This window comes from Callithrix jacchus, chromosome 13, assembly GCF_049354715.1.
Source record: "Callithrix jacchus isolate 240 chromosome 13, calJac240_pri, whole genome shotgun sequence".
Classification (NCBI taxonomy): Eukaryota; Metazoa; Chordata; class Mammalia; order Primates; family Cebidae; genus Callithrix; species Callithrix jacchus.
This window is the reverse complement of record NC_133514.1, coordinates 56,972,575-56,993,673: the sequence shown is the minus strand read 5'-3', so window position 1 is coordinate 56,993,673 and position 21,099 is coordinate 56,972,575. Positions and strand designations below refer to the sequence as shown.

Genomic DNA, 21,099 nt, shown 5'->3' with positions numbered 1-21,099 from the left:
GAAAAGGTACAGCTCCATCTTCTCCCTGGGAAGAGTGCACCCTGTGAGCTGCTGTTGATGAGGAATGATATGAAGTCACTGCAGGAGCTCCAGGTATGAGGCTATGCTGCAATGTCATCTATTTTGGGGCTTTGCCACCCTCTTCCCCTCATGCTTCATACAGCATTGCTAATGCTGCAAAGCAGAGGATGCTGTCCCTTGCTGGAAACCCAAACTCAGCACTTCCATAGGCTTGAACCAAGGTTGTGACCTCTCACTGGCTGGGTTACCCACTTTCCTGCCCAGACAGGGGATAACCAGAGGGAGACTAATCTGATTAGAAAAGTACATATTGCAGGGTTTAGGCAAGTAAGGACGCTTTCTGACCAGGGCCAGAGACGCAACTCTGTCCCTAACAAGCTGTGTGAATCATTTAATTTCCTGGCCTCTGGATGAGAGGTTTGCATCATAAGCTCCTAGGATTCCATCAGTTTTATATTCCACACACCTATCTTTGATGACTAGGGTAAGAGAAGATGAATCGAAACATCTCTCCTGCATCTATTTAGTTTTATACCCAAGCTGGTGGAGCAACTTTGTTCTTCTTAAGTTGGAGAGGCAAGGTGTTGCCAACCTAAACAAGAGCCCAGCCTAATCTGCTGAGATGGTCCCTGACTGGGAGGCTCCAGGGAATGCCACATGGCTCTCCCTGAAGGGCCGGGTGCCACCAGCCCACTCCATACCTCACCAACCCTTGTCACGGCATGTCAGTTTTTTGTCATTTCATAGCAAACACTTTATATGTACCCTGGTGAGAAAAGTCTATTAGTTACCAAGTGGTGCATCCAAATCTGCATTTAATTAAAAAGTGAGTATTGTGTCTCAAGCTATATCTACCTTATTGGAAGCACTGGGACCTGTCACATTTTTATTTTGTCATTTTTTCCTACTTTAAAACATTTACAAAGTATTTCTATGTAATCAAATATTTTATTCTGCATTGTTTAGGTCTGATTTTTGAAAATGTTTAAAACAAAAGCTGAAGGGACAGGGAGGGTGAATTAAGTATAGCTATTCCCATCCACAGCGTGGAGAGGCATGCAGTCCTGGGGGCTGCCCTGCTGGTGGACTGGCACATTCCATTCTGGACCCTTCATCAAGTGTTTCCCGACATGCACTTAGCACCTGCAAGAGCTGCAAAGATTCCATGGAGTGAGGAGCAAGGGTGAAAATACAAGGACCCCACCCTAGGGGATCTCCTGGTCTAAAAGATGAGCCGGGGTGATTTAGTGACTATCTTTTGCGTTGCAAGTCAACACTGTTCAGAGGTGTTCCAGATAGGGAGAGGGAGAGCCAACAGCAGCAGAAGGTCCTACCGCCATGGAACAAGGTGCAGGGTATGAGAACATAAACAAAGAGCATGCACTATCAGGTCAGCCTGGGAGAACCACCATTAAGAAAAATAAAAGTGGATGGGGGCTAGAGATTAGCAGGGTTACTGTTTATGGGTGGCTTGGTCAGAGGGGGCATCTCTGGGAGATGACACTCGAACAGAGCCCTGAGGACATGTGGTGGCACCAAGCTCCAAGCGAAGGGAACAGCAGCTGCAGAGGTGGAAGTGTTGCAGGTGAGCTGCAGTCCCTGCACAAGGCCAGTGCGGCAGGGGCTGAGCGAGAAGACGGAGACTGAGCTGGGGAGGGCCTCGCGTGAAGATCAGCACTTTGCAACAAATTCTGTGAGACAGGGAAATGCCACTAGGAGGTTCTGACTTAAGAAAAAATGTAACTGTGATATGACAGAAGAGAGGATAAATTACTGTGGGATGATGAGGATGAAGGGGCAATTCATTTCCCCAAAGACATCAGACCAAGTTTTGGAGAGGAAGTGATGCATGCATGCAAAGGACTTTATCTGTTCTGCTCTAACACTAGAAAGGACTGGCACTGGGCACAAGGGCACAGACCCCACCCAGCAGAAGAAGAGGTGTCAGCATAGACTATGACTAGAGGTAGGAAGAGGCTGAAAGACCATTCTGTTACCTAAATCAGAAATAAAAGAATGAGAGACTCTAGTGGAAGGCTCAGGTAAAGATTGGTTATGTCCATTTGGTTTATGACTAGAAAGTTCCATAACAACCCAGTAAGGATGATTTTATTTCACTTGTGATATATTTAAAATGTATTCTCTCTCTTTTTTTTAAGAACAGCAAACAGTTCTCAGTTGAATTCTGCTTCAAGGGCCTGCTTATCTTCTGTCTGACTCAATAATTCTGAATGTTGTGAACTGTCCTAAATGTTATTCAACATCCACTCTGCAATCAGCATGGTACAATTATAACAAGTATCTAAGGGAAAACCACGATGGTTGTATATGTTTTAGGAAACAAAGTCAGCTCCTAATTTTCCAGCTCATTGAAGCGAATTGTCAGCATGGGACACAGATGTGCCTGTGCTCCTCACCCAGCACAGCCATTTCCTTAGGGTCCCTGTGTGTCAGGCAGCTCAGAAGCAGCCAAAGTCGTGTTCAATCTCACAGGACTGCAAGTTCCAGAGATCAAGGAACTCATCCAAAGGCATTGACTTGACTAGGTGTGGTGGTTCATGCCAGCAATTCCAACAATTTGGGAGGCCAATGCGGGTGGATCACCTGAGGTCAGGAGTTCGAGACCAGCCTGGCCAACATGGTGAAACCCAGTCTCTACTAAAAATACAAAAATTAGCCAAGCCTGGTGATGGGGTCTGTAATCCCAGCTACTCAGGAAGCTGAGGCAGGAGGCTGCAGTGAGCCAAGATCACACCATTGCACACCAGCCTGGGTGACAAGAGTGAAAATCCATCTCAAAATTTAAAAAAAAAAGGCACAGAGTTAGTCGGGGCAGAATAGAAATGTACATCCAAGTCCTCCTAACTCTAGAGTCTACCATCTAGCTTCTGAAACTCGGTTACTTTCCAAAGCAAGAAAAACTGTACATCACATTATCCAATAGAGTAGGTAATCTGTGTGTAAATAATTAATAACATAGTAAAAGAAATGAGCTCCACGTAAAGAAAGTTCACATCAAGTGTGGCTCCAAATGATGTGACTACAAAGACTGCCAAAACGCGACCCAGTTAGATGACCAGAGCAGGCATGGCTTTTAGGTTCTGATATTTTCGTATTTTTTAAGGACATTCAGGAAACACAAGCGTGATAGAAAGATTTTGACAACTCAACAGGGCTAAGTCATCAGTATGCAATTTCAATTCCAACTATAGGAAAAGCCCACCATGAGGGACTACATGTCAAATAAAACAGACAAATCACGTCCTCATGGATAAGGAAAGGAGAGTTTAACCAGGCAGCAGGGCACCAAGGTGAATTGCAGGTGATCATCCGTAGTTAGGAATGGCAGCTAGGAGGAAGCTGTCATTACCTGGTCATACAAATTGGACTCTTCCTAGTTGAATGGGAACATTTATTTTCATTCTCAAGAGGCTTTTCTCAGTTAACTTTTCAAGAACTTACACTGGGCCTTAGGGCTTGAATATTATGGTCTTCCCCCCCACTTCTAGGGACTCTAATTACCTACCTGTGAATACACAAAATACTAATCTTGTAATACTGCCAACAACACATGGAAGTCAAACTTTTTAAGAAAAAATGAATTAAAGTATTTGGAAAACCCTAATCACTTTCATTTTAGCTCGATTTCAAATCTGGAACTCTTAGTAACTTCTACTTAATAACTTACATAAGAATGAAAATCTAGAAAATGTCACATTATTTCCTGAGAGCAGTTAATATTAATTGAGCACATACTATGGGGCAGGCAGTTTTTGAATTATATCCATTCATTTATCTCACTTAATAATTGTAAACTCATGAGGTAGAGATTAATATTATCTTTATTTTATAGATGAGGAAACTGAGGCATAAAGAGATACACACTAAGCAAGCTTTAAACCGATATTCAAAACCCAGCATTCTGACTCCAGTTATCTCATTTTTAACAACTAGTGTATACTGCTCTAGAACTTGTATTTTTAGATCCATTCTAGGCTCATCAGGAGAAACTGTGCAATTCACCAGCAGACCTCAAACCATATTCTGAGAAGCATCTGTAACTATGATGACACCTCAAAATAGTGCAATAGCATTGAAAAGATGCACTGGGGGTCGAAGATGGACTCCAGAGAATTAAGAAAGAGAACCAGCAGGGCACTTGGTGACTGTTTATATGTATGGGTTAAGGAAGGGGCGAAGAGGGAGCAGCATCTGGAATGGCAACTCAGGAAGCAAACAGAAACTACAGTAGAAAGAGTAAGTTTTTGGCTTGGGATGGAGTTTGGGTTTGATGCATAGACTCTGGGATGCTTCTGAGACATTCAGGTAGAAAAGCTAGGCGGGTAGAGTGACAAAGGAGAAGGCAATGCTTGGAGTGGAGTGAAGAAAGCTGTCCCTGTACCTACAATGTTGGTTCATACATGATAAAGTTCCTGGATGAGAGATGGATGTACAGGGTGTATTGGGGGGGTTCACATAAAGCGAGAACCATCTCCCTGACATGCTGGGCTGTGAAACAAGATAGAATGAAAAGCAAGATGGAGGAAACCACAAAGCACAAATGCTGGCACCCTTCCCCATTTGGAGTCCTCCACATGGTGCTGACCGTGGTCCCCTTCATTTTACACTCTTGGGGTACTGGTCTTACGTGTGCCAATAAGCTGTAGACTCCATAAGGGCCTTCATCTCTTTGATTTTGTAGTTTTTGAAGAACCTAGCACAATGTAAAATTGTTTCTCCAATTATTTAGCCAGGGATTCTTCTCATTTTTACAAGAAGTCCTTTAAGGTCTAAGGTTCAAGCATCATTAGGCTGGCTCCATGTAAGACATCCTCATTAATAGAAAAGCATTCTAGCTTATCCTTAAGAAACCAATGGGAGGGAAAGAGAAGCAGTGAGGGAACAAAACGAACATGAGAATGGAGAACATTTGCACTTGCATCTGGAGCTGGTTATTAGTCATGTCAGCCTAATCAGATCAGCGGACTCCTTCAGACAAAAAAATATGGCAATTTGGTTTGCTGCTCATTAAAATTTAGAGTGGTTAATTTCCTACTTAACTTTAAGTAGCTAGAAAGTCAGAAATAATAAAGATGCAAGTAAAGTAGAGGATTTTAAAAATTTTTTACAAGTTAAAAAAAAATCTGAAAATTGTTGGAAGTTAAAGCATTTTAATTTTCAAAAAGACTTTGTGTAGTCTATTCTATAAAATAAAATTAAGATCAGATGTTTAAAAAAATAAGATGCACTTGTTCAAAGCAATGACCAAAATTAGATGGATTTAGATGTGCTAGCTCAGTTTTCCAAACTAAAATGTAGAACATGAAGATTCCCATGGAAAACACTATCAAAATAATTTTTTAATGATTATCACTTTTCATTAACATAACGCATGCCCTTTGAGGCTAAATTGTAAATAATCGGCTTTCTGTGTAGCTGTAGTGATGATTAATTCGCCTTTGTGATATTTAGCTTTCAAATGCCTATAATGGCATGAATAAGAAACATTATGGCTGGAAATCAGGCCAAGTATTTAAAGAGCAACGACAAAGAGCAAAGTACTCACGCTGCGGCACCTCCAGGGGATGTCCTGTGACATCACACCATCCGATCGGGTGGATGTCGGGGCTGTCCGCCTCCACCCAGTAGTCATACTTATGGTCCCAACCATCAAAATGAACCTGTTAAAAAGAGTTTTCAATGATTAGCATTTAGTATTTAGTATTTCACTAGTGCTGCATTGAAATATTTGAATACAGATCTCTGAAGTTGAGATTAAAATTTTATTAATCACACCTTGCAGTTGAAATAATATTTAAAATGTGTCATTCTACAGCCTCCTAATCCAGCCAACAAAGGCAACTATACCAATTTGTCAAAAAAATAAAATTAAAGAAGTTGGTAAATAAAACATTTGTCAGGGATTGATCAGAATTTGAAGAAGTAAGACCAATCTATTTTCTCAACTAAGACAAATACTGGAATGCTGTTGAGGGCACACTCTTTGTCCCGGGCAACTGTCTTAGTAACCACTTCAAGAACCACGTCAGCATCATCAACAGTAAAAGTCACCAGCTTGATATTAGTACAAGGCCTGTAATGATGGGAAATACACAGATTAGAATATAAAGAAACAATTAATTGCTAAAACCTCACAAATGAGAGATGGGCACCTTTGGAACAAGGAGGCAAAAACAGTAGACAAAATATGCTACAGGGTAGACAGATTTTAGTAGCTACCATAAGAGCTATTGAAAGACCAAGTGTGAGCTATCAGGAAATCTTCCAAAGAAGAGGTAGGGCCCAGGTCTAGTCATCCTACCAGCATAGGCTCAAGTAAGGCTAATTATTACAAGGATAATTTATCTTGTATCTTATCTACAAAACACACAACTATATACCATGCACATATATAAGAACAACTAAATAAATCCCAATTTCTGAAACAAAAATCTAATTCTTTCTTAAAATAAAAATAATTATCCCTTTTTAAAAAACTATATCCTTTCCAATCCAAAGAAGCCCACTTAAGTTTTTGAAAATCATATTTGAATAAAAAGAGCAAGATGCTTAGTGCTATAATAAGCCAACCTGAAACATAAATCCATTATGCAGAACATAAGACCAAAAAAGCAAAATTCTATGTATTGAGTCCCAAATAAATTCAGTCCCAATATTTTTTCTCAAGAGTCATCTTTCTAAGCAAGTGGTTTTCCAAGTGTGATTCCCAGACTATCAGTATCACCGACCTGGACACTTCTTCAAAATGCAAATTCTTGGGCTCTACCTCCATCCTACTGAATCAGAAACTCTAAAGGCAGAGCCTAACAGTGTGTGTTAACAGGTTTCCTACGTGAGTCTGCTATATGCTAAATGTGAGAACCAGAGATTACAGTAATAACTTTCAAAAGTGTATTTCTACCAAACTTAGGTTTCTGACCACAACAGAGTGTCCTTTCATAGTAATAACCATAAAACTGGACATACGCAGCAACGTTTTCTGACACTGGACAGCAGGCAGCACAGAAATGAAATCCCTACATAAAGGAAAACATCCCAGATGAGCCCTTAACATCAGCCTGGAGACAATTTCCTGATTGCAGCACAGAGAGGAGAAACATAAAGAAAGCAGTTTTGCAGTCAGAGAGACACAGATTGCAGATCAGAGCTGATGATGCAGCTGGAAGTTAAAGGACAAGTACTGGAGAAGACAGAACTACAAAAAAGGGAAACCAAAGGCAGGCGTGGTGGCTCATTCCTGTCATCCCAAAACTTTGGGAGGCCAAGGAAGGAGAATCACTTGAGCCTAGGAGTTCCAGACCAGCCTGGACAACATGGTGAAACCTCGTCTCTACAAAAAATACACAAATTAGCTAGGTGTGGTGGTGTGCACCTGTGGTCCCAGCTACCCATAAGGCTAAAGTGGAAGAATCACCTCAGCCTAGGGAGGTTGAGGCTGCAGCAACCCATGATTGTGCCACAGCACTGCAACCTGGGCGACACAGTAAGACCCTTTCTCAATAAAGGGGGAGACATAAAAGCCCATGTGTGGTTATTCACAAGACCTTGATCAAAGGCTGGACTACCCAGGTACCAGGTGAGACTTTCTGAAACCAAGGAAAGAGTAGCCAATATGAGGCTGAAAATGAAACAAAGATACTAGAGGTCACACGTTCCTGGGAGAGGGTAGAGACCAATGTGGAGAAACCTCAATAACACGTTGACAATTTGATTGAGATACTACCAAGTTCACACTTTTGGGAAAAGAAAGATGTCGTAGATTAAACATTACTCATGAACTGCCCTAAATGAAGGATAAAATCGAGGCTCAGCAAGATGAAGAATTACCAGTAATTAACTCCCCAAGAGAACCAAATCTACTCTCCTTAAAAGAAAATAAATATTCCTACTGGATACTATAACATTCATTATTAAACATGTAAATAAGCAGGAGACTGTGAGCCATACTCAATTTGTAAGGAAGCTGTCAACAGAAATACACCCTGAGATGACCCAGATGTTGTAATTAGCAGGCAAGGACTTCAAAGCAGTTATTGAAATATGTTAAAAAACATAATAGAACATGGTCTTAATGAGTGAACAGAGAATCTCAGGAGAGAAATGGAAACTATAAAAGAGAAGCACATGGAAATTCTAGAGCTCAATAGCAAAATATCTTAAATATTGCTGGATGGCAATAGTAGCAGATTGCAGATGGCAGAAAAACAGATGAGTGAATATAAAATAGAAAAAAAGATTCATAGAAATTACATATATAATATAAAAACAGACTTCTAGAAGTTATTAATCTAAAGAATAGATGATGTTCAGGTGTGATGGCCCACACCTGTAATTGCAGCACTTTGGGAGGCGAAGATAGGCAGATCATTTGAGCCAGGCGGTTGAGACCAGACTGGCCAAGACGGTGAAGCCCCACCTCTACTAAAAATGCAAGAATTAGCTGGTGTAGTAGTGTACACCTGTAATCCCAGCTACTCGGGAGGCTGAGGCACAAGGATGGCTTGAATGTGGGTGGTGGAGTTTGCAGTGAGCCGAAACTGCACAACGGCACTCCAGCCTGGGCAACAGAGCAAGATTCTGTCTAAAAAGAAAAAGAAGAAGAAGAAGGAACAGATGATGCAAGATTTAAATAATGAATAGAGCCTGATAACATCAACTCATCCAACATACACATATTTAGGACACGGAGGGAATGGAGCAGGAATAGTTGTCAAATAAACATAGAAGAGATAAGGTTTTTAAAAAAACTCCCTAATTTGGCCAAAAATACCAGTTTCCAAGCTTAGGAATGGCAAAACCTAAGCATAACAAACATAAAGGAAATCAAAACTAGGCAAATCATAGACCACTGAAAGTGAAAAATAAAGGGAAATCCTGAAAGCAACCTGAGAAATGCAACACATTACAAAGAATAGAGCCACGATGGGAAAGTGGGCCACCTTCTCACCAGAAACAGTGCAGGCAAAAAGATAATAAAATATCATCTTTAAAACACTAAGAGGAAACATAAAAAGCTGTCAAACAGAATTTCAATTCCTACGAAAACAACCTTCAAAAAAGAGTAAAATAGAGAAAATTCCAAATAAACGAAAACAGAAGAATATGCACGTATATTCTTTAGTTTTATACTCTAAGAAATCTTATGGGAAGTATTTCAGACTGATGCTAAGTGATGCCGGATGGAAACTCTGATCTACGTGAAGAGCACTAGCAATGGCAAATACATGGGGAAATATGCAAGGCTAGTTCTGCATTCTAACTATAATCAATTAATTCATTACATCATCTCAATGGATATAGAAAAAGTATTTGACAAAGTTCAATACACAATGATAAATACTTCAATAAATTAGAAATAGAAGGGAACTCTCTTTGTTTGATAAAAGGCATCTGTGAAACACTTACAGGTAGTATCATACTACGAAATACTTTAGATTGCTTTGTCACCAAAATCAAGAATAAGGCAAATTTATTCATTCTTACTGTTTCTACTCAACATTGTAATGTAGTGCACTTAGGCAAGAGGAAGAAATATTAACAAAAGGCATGAAAATTCCAAAACCAGTCAATATAAAACAATCAGTTGTATTAATATATACTGGCAACAAAAAACTGAAAAATACTAATTTTCAAAAAATTTCCTTTAGAATAGCATCAAAAAATGAAGAACTTAGCAAAACATCTGAGAAAATAAGAAAATGTGCAAGACCTACACAATGAAAACTAGAAAACATTCTTAAGGAAAATTAAAAGACGATCCCATATAAGTGAAGAGAACTATCATGCCCACAGTCTGGAAGACTCAATATTATTATTAATATGTCATCTCTTCCCAGATTGTTCCACAAGTCAATATAATCCCACTCAAAAAGGTAGGCCTTTTGTTTGCATAATTTGACAAGTTGATTCTAACATTACAAAGGAATGAAAAATGATCTAGCTTACCCAAAACTATTTTGGGAAAAAAATTAACAAAGTTGCAGGATCGATACTATCTGATTTTTAGAATTACTACAAAGGCATAGTTATTAGGACAGTGTTGTGCTGGCTTGGGATAGGCAAACATATTAATAGAAAAAATACTGTACATAAATTGATCCATATATGTGCAGTCAATCAATTTTCAAAAATACGACAAGAGTATTAAATGAGTATTAAATGTCTTTTCAATAAATGGCACTAGATGCCTGGACAGTCACATGTGAAAAAAAAACAATGAGCAGCTGACTTCCACATCACATCCCACATACACAAGAATTTGAAATGAAACATAAGTAAAACATAAAAGCTAAAACTACAAAACCCAAGAAGAAAACTTAAGATAAAGTCTTCATGATATTGGAATATTCAAGAATTTATTAGCACAGAGAAGGCACTACCCATACAGTAATAAATTAATAAATTTATTTTTTACCTGAATCAAAAACTTTTATCAAAATCATCAAGAAAAATAAGAAGCGAGCCACAGACATTTGCAATACATTTATCTGACAAGGGACTTGACAAAAAATTCAATGTAAAAAATGAGCAAAAGACTCAATGTACATTTTGAAAAAAAAATCATGAATTATCAATAAACAAACTTTTAATCTCAATATCACTCTTCATCAAAGAAACCAAAATGAAATACTACTGCATACCCACTCGACTGACTTAAACAACAGACAAAATTTCCCAACATCAGTTATTGCCAAGGCTGTGGCGCTCCTGCAACATTCATGCCAATGTTGGGAAGAGTGTAAAATTGCACAACCACTTTGAATAATTTTATGCTGCTTTTTAAAGAAACTTAAACCATGTGCCTACCCTGTGACTCCTAGTAATTCCAACAAAAGTGATGAAAATATAAGTGTAAACAAATGTCCCTTGCAGTTTTATTCATAATAGCCCAAACCTGAAAACAGCCCAAATGCCCAACCAGTGAACATACATTCACAAACAAATGTTCTATGTCCATAAAATGAATATTAGTTCAGCAACAAAAAGGGATAAACTGTTTACACATGCATGAACATGGGATCAACAGACTTCATGTTGAGCAAGGAGGCAGACACAATAGTGCATGCTGTATGACCCAACTGATATGAAATCTGACAACAGGCAATAGAAACCAGGTCCATGGTTGTCTGGGAGGAGGGTGGTAGCAGGACTGGCTGAGAAGGAGTGCAAAGGAAGCTTCTGTGTTGCTGGAAGTGTTCTGCATCTCGACTGGGATGGTGGCTATGCAGGATATATTATACATTTTCAACACACATCAAAATGCATGCGTGAAATCTGTACATCTTATCATTTGCAAATTACATCTCAATACAGTTACTTTATTTAAAACATTTCTACATTCAGCTTCTGTCACATGTGGCTGCTCTGTCTCTTACTATCTTCTACTAATGGTGATGTTGCAGTGCTCAAGACATAGCCAGACACCCTAGGACTGTCAGTACCAGGCCAGTGAATACTCGAGGTGTGAACAGGCAACACTAATGTTCCTTTTCGGAATGATGCCTCCTGCTTTGGATTTACCAACAGAAAGAAGTTCGTGTAAGTTCATATAAGGGAGTGAAGAAGAAATAAAATAAATTTCCCAAGCAATTTTTTAACATTTTGAAGGTGAGGAAGTCCTGTCAAAGCACAAACGGGATAGGCAGGCCAAACACCCAAGCAAAATCCTGCTTCGAGGAGTGAGGCCTTTTTATTTTAACTATTGGGGTGGACCTGGGAATCCGACTGCAGAATTAGGCCTCGACTGAAGAAATGAAAAAAAAATCTTTTTCAATTTGTTTTTGACAGCAAGTACAATATTTTTATGTACCCTATTCGACATTTTCCTCTTAATGTTCATTAATAAGTATTAAATTATCATTTCCAGGATTGTATATAACTGTTTACAATGAAACCATGGGAACTAAAAATAGCCCCCCAATCCAATGGTGTGACTCTCCAAGTTTATAGTCAAAATCTGTGCCTATATATAATACATCTTTATGAAGGATATTTATGTATCTTTGGATCATATCTTTGAATCTGTGGAATAAAAATCCAATTTAAAAAATTCTAACCAGATGGTCAAGTTAATAGAAGAGACTGGCATTTTAAGTCTATTTACCTAGAGTCCTTTTGTAAAGCAAAGCCTCATTTTGAAAACCAAATCATCTCCAGCATTGTATTTCATACATTTATGATTTTTGCTTATCTGGGTTTGCATAAAATAAAAATGCAGACCCTTCTTGCTCAAGCTTTGGTAAACTAGAAAACAAAGGTCAGATCACTGAATCAACCACGGTCTCAAGTTCTTATCCTTAAACAGACAGTAATGCTTCCTGACGGTATTAACATTACACATTAGTTATTAAAAGTGATAAGAACTAACTTGGACATTTAAAAATTAGATCCGCATATTAAAAAGAAAGAAAGAAAGAAAAACTCCTTAGCACAAATCCAACACTTCCAACCATCTGCACCAACAATGTCTCTGCTTTTCCTTATCTTTACTTCAATGCCCACAGCAAGACTCGCCCTGAGCCCCTTAAATGTACCCCAACGCCTCACTCATCTTTGCTGCTCCCATGGCACTTAGCAGTGTGTCTCACAGATTTTGAAGGCTCAAGGCCCATCGTCTGAATAAGATGCAAGACCTTCACGCAATCACATCTCTTCATTGTTCTTTTGGGCAGTTGGAAGATAAGGCAGTTGTCATAATACTTAGGAATATCGGGGCTAAATTTAATGCTCAATCACAATAATTTTATTAGCCTAAGTGATTATTACACTTGTTTTCTTTTGCTATATGGTTTTTAAATTTTTAATTTCCACTGTAACCGGCTTATTGGATATGTTTATTTTATTGTCAGAGTCCTCAAATCTATTTTACCTGCTTATGGCAATATGATATGATGGTAAGCACAGATATGATGGTAACCACAGATATGATGGTAACTTATTCAGAAAAGGCCTCTATTGTGCCCAAACTCTTCTAGCTTTAATTTGATACATTTTGAGTTAAACAGGCTTGAATTTCATTCTACAAAGGAGAACTGGGTTTTAATATCTTATCCTGATACCTATTGCTCATAACCATTGGTGCTAACAAGATTATGGTTCATGTTACTTCCTGTATAAGTTTGATTCATTACTTCCTGTGATGCCAGGCTCTGGGCTCTGTTGAGGGATGGCAAAGGGGCACTCAGGGATAGTACTGAGGCAAGACAACTGCTCTGCTGTGGGGCAAGAAGGCTTGCACCATGCCTTTCCAGAATAACATCATAATCCAAGAGCAAGAGTGGTGGGTATGGCAGGGGACACTTTTATTGTGTGCTTATATATTCCAGGCATAGTTGTGTGTGTGTCACACATACACACACATGGCACAGCCACAGCTTACTGCAGCCTCAAATACCTGGGCTCAAGTGATCCTCCTGCCTCCACTGCCCAAGTAGCTGGAACTATAGGTGCATGCACCATACCTGGTCAATTATTTTATTTTGTTTTTCTGTAGAGTCAAAGTCTTGCTATGCTGCTCAGGTTGGTCTTGAACTCCTGTTCTTAAGTGATCCTCCTGCCTCAGCATTCCATAGCGCTTGGATTACAAGCAGGAGGCAATGAATGCAGCCCTGTGTATTGCCTCATTTAATGTTCACAGGTGTTACTTTAACAGATAAATAGGGGCCTCACAGACATTAAGAGGTTTGCCAAGGTCACAAGCCAGTCAATGGCAAAAGCAGACTTAACCTCAGAACAGTTTTCTGAGAAAACCATAAAAGAAAATAAATTAGGAAGACAATATAACATTGAGTAATTGAGGGATATAGTCCAGAGCTACCTTACTTTTCCACACTAAACATTAACTCCACATTCAGCTCATCTGCTTCCAGGAAAGGGTAATGAAGGACACAGCATGAAGAAAAAATGTATATACGCCTTCAAGACATTTTACTCTCATGTTATTATCCCAATTTTACATATAAGGCTGCTGACATACACAGGGATTATGAAATATGCCCATAGTTTCCAAATAATTGTGATTCCCAAGTCCTCCCTCTCCCCCAGGCCTCATGCCTGACACACTATTCTGTGGTTTTGGAACTGGCTGCTCTAGGTTTTTTCCTTACCACTGCTTCCACGCTCACTCTTGGTCAATTAACTCAACTCCTGTCTCTGCTAATAACCTCCCTCAAATGCATCTGCTCTTCCACAAATTCAGTTGCTTCCATCTTCCATTTAGTCCATTCCCACAATAAATATCATAGGAAAACTTTTAATCACGAAACTGGAAAATTTAGTGATTTATAGTCATTTTCACTATAGCGATTTTTCACTAAACCTATTTTTATTTGTAAGGCCACTGCCCAGATTCCTCAGGTTTCTTAGAGCAATTCTTTTCAAAATTTAGTGAGCAAAATATGAATCATCCTCTCCTCCAACCAAAATCTAATTCAGTGGGGGGTCAAGAATAAAGGTCAAAATCTGTATTTTTTAACCACAAACCCTAGATTATTTGCTGTTTTTCCATGTGTATATGCCAATGTTCATGGCAACAACATCCACAATAGCCAAAAAGTGGAAACAATCCAAGTGTCAACAGATGAACAGGTATATGGTATGACATGCAATGGAATATTATTCAGCCACAAAAAGGGATGAAGTTCTAACACATACTACAACACAAATGAACCTTAAAAACACTATAAGTGAAGTAAGCCAGGTACAAAGGGACAAATACCTGCTAGTATCTACTTATATAAAATATCTAGAATAGGCACACTCATAAAGACTAAAAGGAGATCAGAGGTTAGTAGGGCTGCAGGGAGGTAAGAAAGAGGATTTACTGATTTTGGGGTACAGACTTTCTGTTTCAGGTGAGGAATTTTTTTTTGTATTTTACATTCTTTTATTTAAAAACTTTTATTTTATTTTATTTTTTATTTATTGAGATGGAGTGTTGCTCCATTGGCAGGCTGGAGTGCAGTGGCTCAATCTTTGCTCACTGCAACCTCTACCTTTCACTTGTAAGTGAGAACATGCAGTATTTGGTTTTCTATTCCTGTATTAGCTCACTTAGGATAACGGTCTCCAGCTCCATTTCTGTTGCTGTAAAGGACATTATCTACTTCTTTTTTACAGTTGTCTAGTATTCCATGGTGTATATGCACTACATTCCAGTCTACTGCTGATAGGCATTTGGGTTGAGTCTGTCTTTGCTACTGTAAGTAGTGTCACGATGAACATGCACCTGCATATGTTTTTACGGCAGAACAACTTATATTCCCCTGGGTATATACTCAATAATGGGACTTCTGGGTTGAATGGAAATTCTTCTTTGAGTTCTCTGAGAAACTGTCACACTGATTTCCACAATAACTAAACTAATTTACATTCCCACCAGCAGTGTGTAAGCATTCCCTTTTTGCCACAATCTCACCAGTACCTGTTATTTTTTGACTTTTTAAAAATAGCCATTCTGACTGGTGTGAGATGGTCTCTCACTGTGGTTTTGATTTGCATTTCTCTAATGATTAGTAACGTTGAGCATTTTTCATATGCATGTTAACTCTGCATGTGTCTTTTTTTGAAAAGTGTCTGTTCATATTCTTTGTCCACTTTTTAATTGGGTTGTTTGCTTGCTGATGTGTTTCTGAATATCACCTTCTTTGGATGCATAGTTTGCAAATGTTTTCTCCCATTCTGTAGGCTATCTGTTTACTCTGTTGATAGTTTCTTTTGCAGGGCAGAAGCCCTTTAGTTTAATTAGGTCCCATTTGTCAATTTTTTTTTGCAATCACTTTTGGTGTCTTCATCATGAAATCTTTGCCAGGTTGTATATACAAAGTAGTATTTCCTAGGTTGTCTTCCAGGACTTTTGTGGTTTTAGATTTCACATTTAGGTTTCTAATCCATCTTGAGTTTATTTTTGTACATGGTGTAAGGAAGGGGTCTAGTTTCAATCTTCTTCATATGACTAGCCAGTTATCCCAGCACCATTGACTGAATAGAGAGTCCTTTAGATAAAACTTTTTCAAATGCTTTTTAGGGTTATCAACTGACTGCCATTAAGCCCACAGTTCTATCTAATGCCACAAAAATAACTTTTTAAAAAGTCATAAACCATCCTTAATTTTGTAAGGCAATGAACCCAAGAGAAATCTGGTTGAAGGCTGAATGCAGAGGACCGCTCAACTCTAAAGGTTTCCATTTGTGACAAATATATCTATGTAAATTTCCATTGCTATATTTCTATGGTTACAGTTATCAGAAACAGAATTAGTTTTTCTCATAAGATGTGTTTTTCAGATAAGATTACCATGAGAAATAAAAAATGTCAAATTTCTAACAGAATCCCCAGGGTTTTAATTCCTGTTAAGAAATCCTTAAATATTTCATCAGAGTTAGGCATACCAGCCCCTCCTGGGTTCTGTGACTATATGTCTGTGGGTGATATCTTCGGAAGAAAAACCTCCTTCATAACCAGTGTTAAGGACAAATGATCTCCAAATCAGTTTTTGGCTATAACTAACATAAATCTTTCCACAATCTCTGCCATAAAGCTTATACAGTTTGAAGCACAGAATCGGTGCACTGGACCTCGGTGGCAGATGCTGCACCTTCACTGCTGATGTAAAGGCCGTCGCCTTTGTGACTGTTCACCCAGGACAAAGGCCTTTTCAGGGGACATTGTTTCAATATGTACTCTCAATTTGTCCTGAGATTCTGAATTTCTACCTAGAATCCTATAGTAAATCATCTCAGTTTTTCTACTAAATGACATGAAAAAGGACTTACACTGTTTACAATAAAAGAAGATATAAGATTTCTAAATAAGAACAGTAAGACTTCATGAAGAATGTCAAACTAAGAAAAGTTGGTTATACAGAGAGAGTATATAATTTATTGTCCAAATGGGATATTTTTGAGAGTAAAAGGGAACACTATTAATCATTAGACAGTTACAGTAGGCGTACTCCAGGACTAACCATGTAATACAGGATATTCAATAACCCTAAGTATTCTAAGGATGAGCTTGCTATAAACATTCAATTCGCAGTAAGCCAACAACAAAATGGAAATATCATACAATTCTCATTATAACATTAAAAAATGCACGTTAGTCTAATGTTGCAAAATTTCCCCAATAGGAATTTACTGTACAAACACTTATATAAGGAACTTTGAACAACACAATGGACAACATGATATAGTGCCTGCACAAAAATTTCTGTATTTACATAATATCTACATGGGTAATATAAGCAAAATGGAAATATATAAATACAGAGATATACTTAGGAAATGAATGCATCATGAGCACTATTTCTAAAATTTTCAAAGTCATGTGCAGGTTCACATTTTTCCTATCCATTCTAATAATTTATGTATTAGTACAACATTCATCTTGTTAGTAGTAATTTTTAAATTAGTCATATAAATAATTTCCTGATTACTTCTGAGCATTTAGACTCTGATTTTACATCTGTCACAGTAATTTGACTATTATTTGAGGACGGAAATAATAATTGAGGACTGTATTTTCTATATTTTTTTGTTTCCAATACCATACAATATTTGTTATTTGTTGAAGCATTTTAACACTCATTGGACAAATAAATGAATGTATAAATCCAAATATGTCTATTCAAATTATGTAAACACTATCGAACAAATAGGTTTAAAGGATTTATTTAAGTCCAAACCGACTGATTTATCCATTTCTTTTACAGACCCATCTATCTTTTCAACTACCAACACTGTTTTTCAAGAAATATGACATTCTGAAACATGAAAGCTCCTGAGATTCTTTTAAGCCATTTCTTCTTTTAGAATACAAAAACAGGCACATGTTCCTCTTTGTTATAATGACTAAGATGTGGTGGGTAAACAAGGACTTGGAGCTAACTACAATTACGATCCAGCCATATTGAGGAATGGATGGAGAGAAGAGTGTATATGTGGAAGAGACCAGGGGAGAAACAAGTGCTCCACCCACAGCTCAGATAGTCAGAACCCCACGTAAAAGTCAGGAAGTTGCAAAACAAGCCTGTGTTTAGAGTCTTAAGGATAAATGCCACAGAAATCAGCTAAAATAAGTGAAAGTAGTTGTCTCTGCAGAGAAAAAAATGTAGAAGAGAGTCTTGGGACAAGTGTTTCCCCAACAAAACTTGTAGCATTATTTTTTGCACTTTGTGCCAGTATAACTTGGGCAACCCAGTTAATGTCATCACCAGATGAGAAACACAGGAAAAGAAGCAGGGTTTTGATTTTTTGTTTGGTTAATTTTGTTGCTGAAGAGGAAATTTAATGAATTCCATTTTGATCATATTAAATTCCAAGTGCTTACACGATGTGCAGGTCAAAATGTCCAGCAGACAAATGAAAAGTCATTCCTGGATCTTGCTTGAAAAATCTAAGGCATAGATTTAGGAGTCAAACAAACAGGGGGCAGCCGGGGCCATGGCCATAAACATGCTGACAAAGAAAAAGAGTGAGGACTTGATTGGGAAATGAGCAGTGCTGGACCCAATATACTCCCTTCCCCTCTGCCCAGATCCACAGGGCATCTAGGACACAGCCCTTTATGGACAGCATCAGTAGCCTTTGGTTTTGGCCAATTAGAGGTATCAAAAGAACTCATAGGAGGACAGGAGGAGAGAGAAGCTGGGGAAGTCATGCTCAGGTCGCCTGGCTGAAGGCTGCAGGCTGGCAGTGACTAAGGTCCCACCAGAGGGTGGCGCTCCTGCCTGTGGCTGGTTCCTGCACTCAGCTCTCCCAGGTTCTCCCAGTCCCATCCCTCAGCCTCTCAACCCTGCCCAAATGTCATTCTACTAAAGTCTATATGATGTGCCTGCTGGTTTAGACACATGAGACACATGAGAAATGACTCGTGACACATGAGAAATGGCAAGCTGAGCAAGGCAGCCACCGCCAGGGGTCCGGATTTAGGCTGACTCAGCTGGAAGAGTGAATAGGTGGCAGGAATGGAAACCAAAAAGGGAACTTTATTATTATTATTATTATTATTATTATTATTATTTTGGAGATGGGAGTCTAGTTCTGTTGCCCAGGCTGGAGTACAGTGGCACAATCTCAGCTCACTGCAATCTCCATCTCCCGGGCTCAAGCAAATCTCCTGCCTCAGCCTCCCAAGTAGCTGGGATTACAGGTGCCCACCACCATGCCCAGCTAATTTTTATATTTTAGTAGAGATGGGGCTTCACTATGTTGTCCAGGCTGGTCTTGAACTCCTGACCTCAGGTTATCTGCCCTCCTTGGCCTCCCAAAGTGCTGGGATTACAGGCATGAGTCATGGTGGCCATGAGGAAGAAGCGAAGAGACTGAAGAAATGAGGAGGACGTGGGGTAAACAAGAGAAAGAGTTTCGGAAATGAAAAGCGCCAGCTCTCTCAGAGGCAAGGAAGACACGATAAGCATGGCAAAGCCGGAGGGAGGAGACCGCAAGGCAACTTCTAGTTTCTCAGGCAAAGAGGAGGCAAGGCTACCAGTGGAGGTGGAGGGCGGTCCAAAGGCAGAAGGCAAGTTGTGGCAGTAAATCATAAACCAGCAAAGGCACCCTCCTTCCAGTTGGTGGATGAAGGTCTGAAGAAGGGCAGGGCACACAGAGAGCTGCACTGAGGGTGTGTGCCCAGTGATGGCTTCCCAAGTGCTCTAGGCAGGGAAGCCTGGGAGGCCAGCAGATGTGGGGGCTGTGAAGGCAGCATGGGGGACTGCAGGAGGCTGAAGAGCAAGACAAGCAACCGAGAGGGCTACACAGACAGAAGGCTCTGCTCAGAAACCAAGATTCAGAGCTCAGAATCTTAGAGATGGAGCTGTGCTGTGTGGTGCCCAGGTCCCAAACGTGGAGATGCGGCAAAGAGCAGTGATGGGACGATGCCCAAGGTCTGGTCATCAAAAATTCTTTGCTTATCTCAGTCATAGATGATATGGGTGAAAACAGAGATCTACTTAGAAAATTGATATGAACTTCTATTCCTACTCAGAGTAGATGCTTATTTTTACTATATATATTTCAGTTTTAAACTCAGAGTAGATGCTGTTTTTAGCATACACGAGTTTTAAACTCCGAGTAGATGCTTGTTTTTAGCATATATATTTGAGTTTTGACCTTTTTGATGGCTGTGGTTTCTTTTACAAAAAAAGTTACAATTTCAAGTGCCTATAGATATCCAATATTACTCAAATTCTAAAGTTTTCATCTAAAATATCACATCATAGCAGACAAAAGTCTTGGCTCTATTTCAACAATAAAATCTATGATTCTATTTACATTATATTCACCTTTTATGAAGTGTGCTGGATCATTAAAATAAATGCATGTTGCTTCTAAGGAGTAAGAAAATTGAGCTTAAAACTGTGTTGTGAATTAAAATTCTGCACAAATGGCTCGTGTTTACATGTACTGCACCCTCTAAAACAGGTAATTCATCCAGCTGACTGCAGAGCCTTCCCATCCTTTTCATGTATAACTGAGTAATTACCTCAACCAGAACGAGGCGTTTTGAAAATGGATTGACTTTCTAAAGAAAATAAATAATGTTCAAGCCAGCGAATAATTTTCAAGCAATGGAGGAGAATGAATGTTTGGAATTGACATGTTTGTTCATGGTTTTAATTTTCTTTCTATAATTCAATGTCAGAAGTCTAAATTATTCCCATTGAAATTACACTTATTGTCCACAAGGCTCTTGGTACCAAAAAAAAAAAACACAAAAAATCCCACAAAAGGACCCATTCACAACTTGGCGTCTGCTCTCTACAATTTTGTATGTAGTGAAAGCTAAACATAACATAAATTAAAATGATCAAAGATCTAATTATCTAGGACTAGTTTTCTACTTAATTTATTTTAGACAGAAACAAAAAATTCATTGTTGTCCAGCTGGATGCTATGTCCAATATTTCAGCATGTATGTCCCTGAGTATTTCAAGTCTATCCATTCATTCCCTGCCTCTCTCACTTTTCTACCTTGGAATCCCAGAGTCTGGAATCTGAAATGAGAAACGATTGGCCTTCACAAAGGTAACACACCAACCCCACCAACCTCCACACAGTTCA

General features: G+C 38.9%; 1 protein-coding gene across 20 annotated transcripts in view; it reads right to left on the bottom strand.

The window, feature by feature from the left end:
- L3MBTL4 (L3MBTL histone methyl-lysine binding protein 4) overlaps positions 1–21,099 on the bottom strand; it is a 464,367-nt gene that overhangs the window by 219,479 nt on the left and 223,789 nt on the right. For all 20 annotated transcript variants that reach the window (XR_013525731.1, XR_013525732.1, XM_078347776.1 and 17 more), the window contains one exon: positions 5,588–5,702. Coding sequence is in view for 18 of the 20 variants with exons in the window: in XM_078347776.1 (XP_078203902.1) it covers positions 5,588–5,702 (115 nt within the window). In the remaining 2 variants the exon portion in view is untranslated. The remainder of the gene's footprint in view (positions 1–5,587; positions 5,703–21,099) is intronic.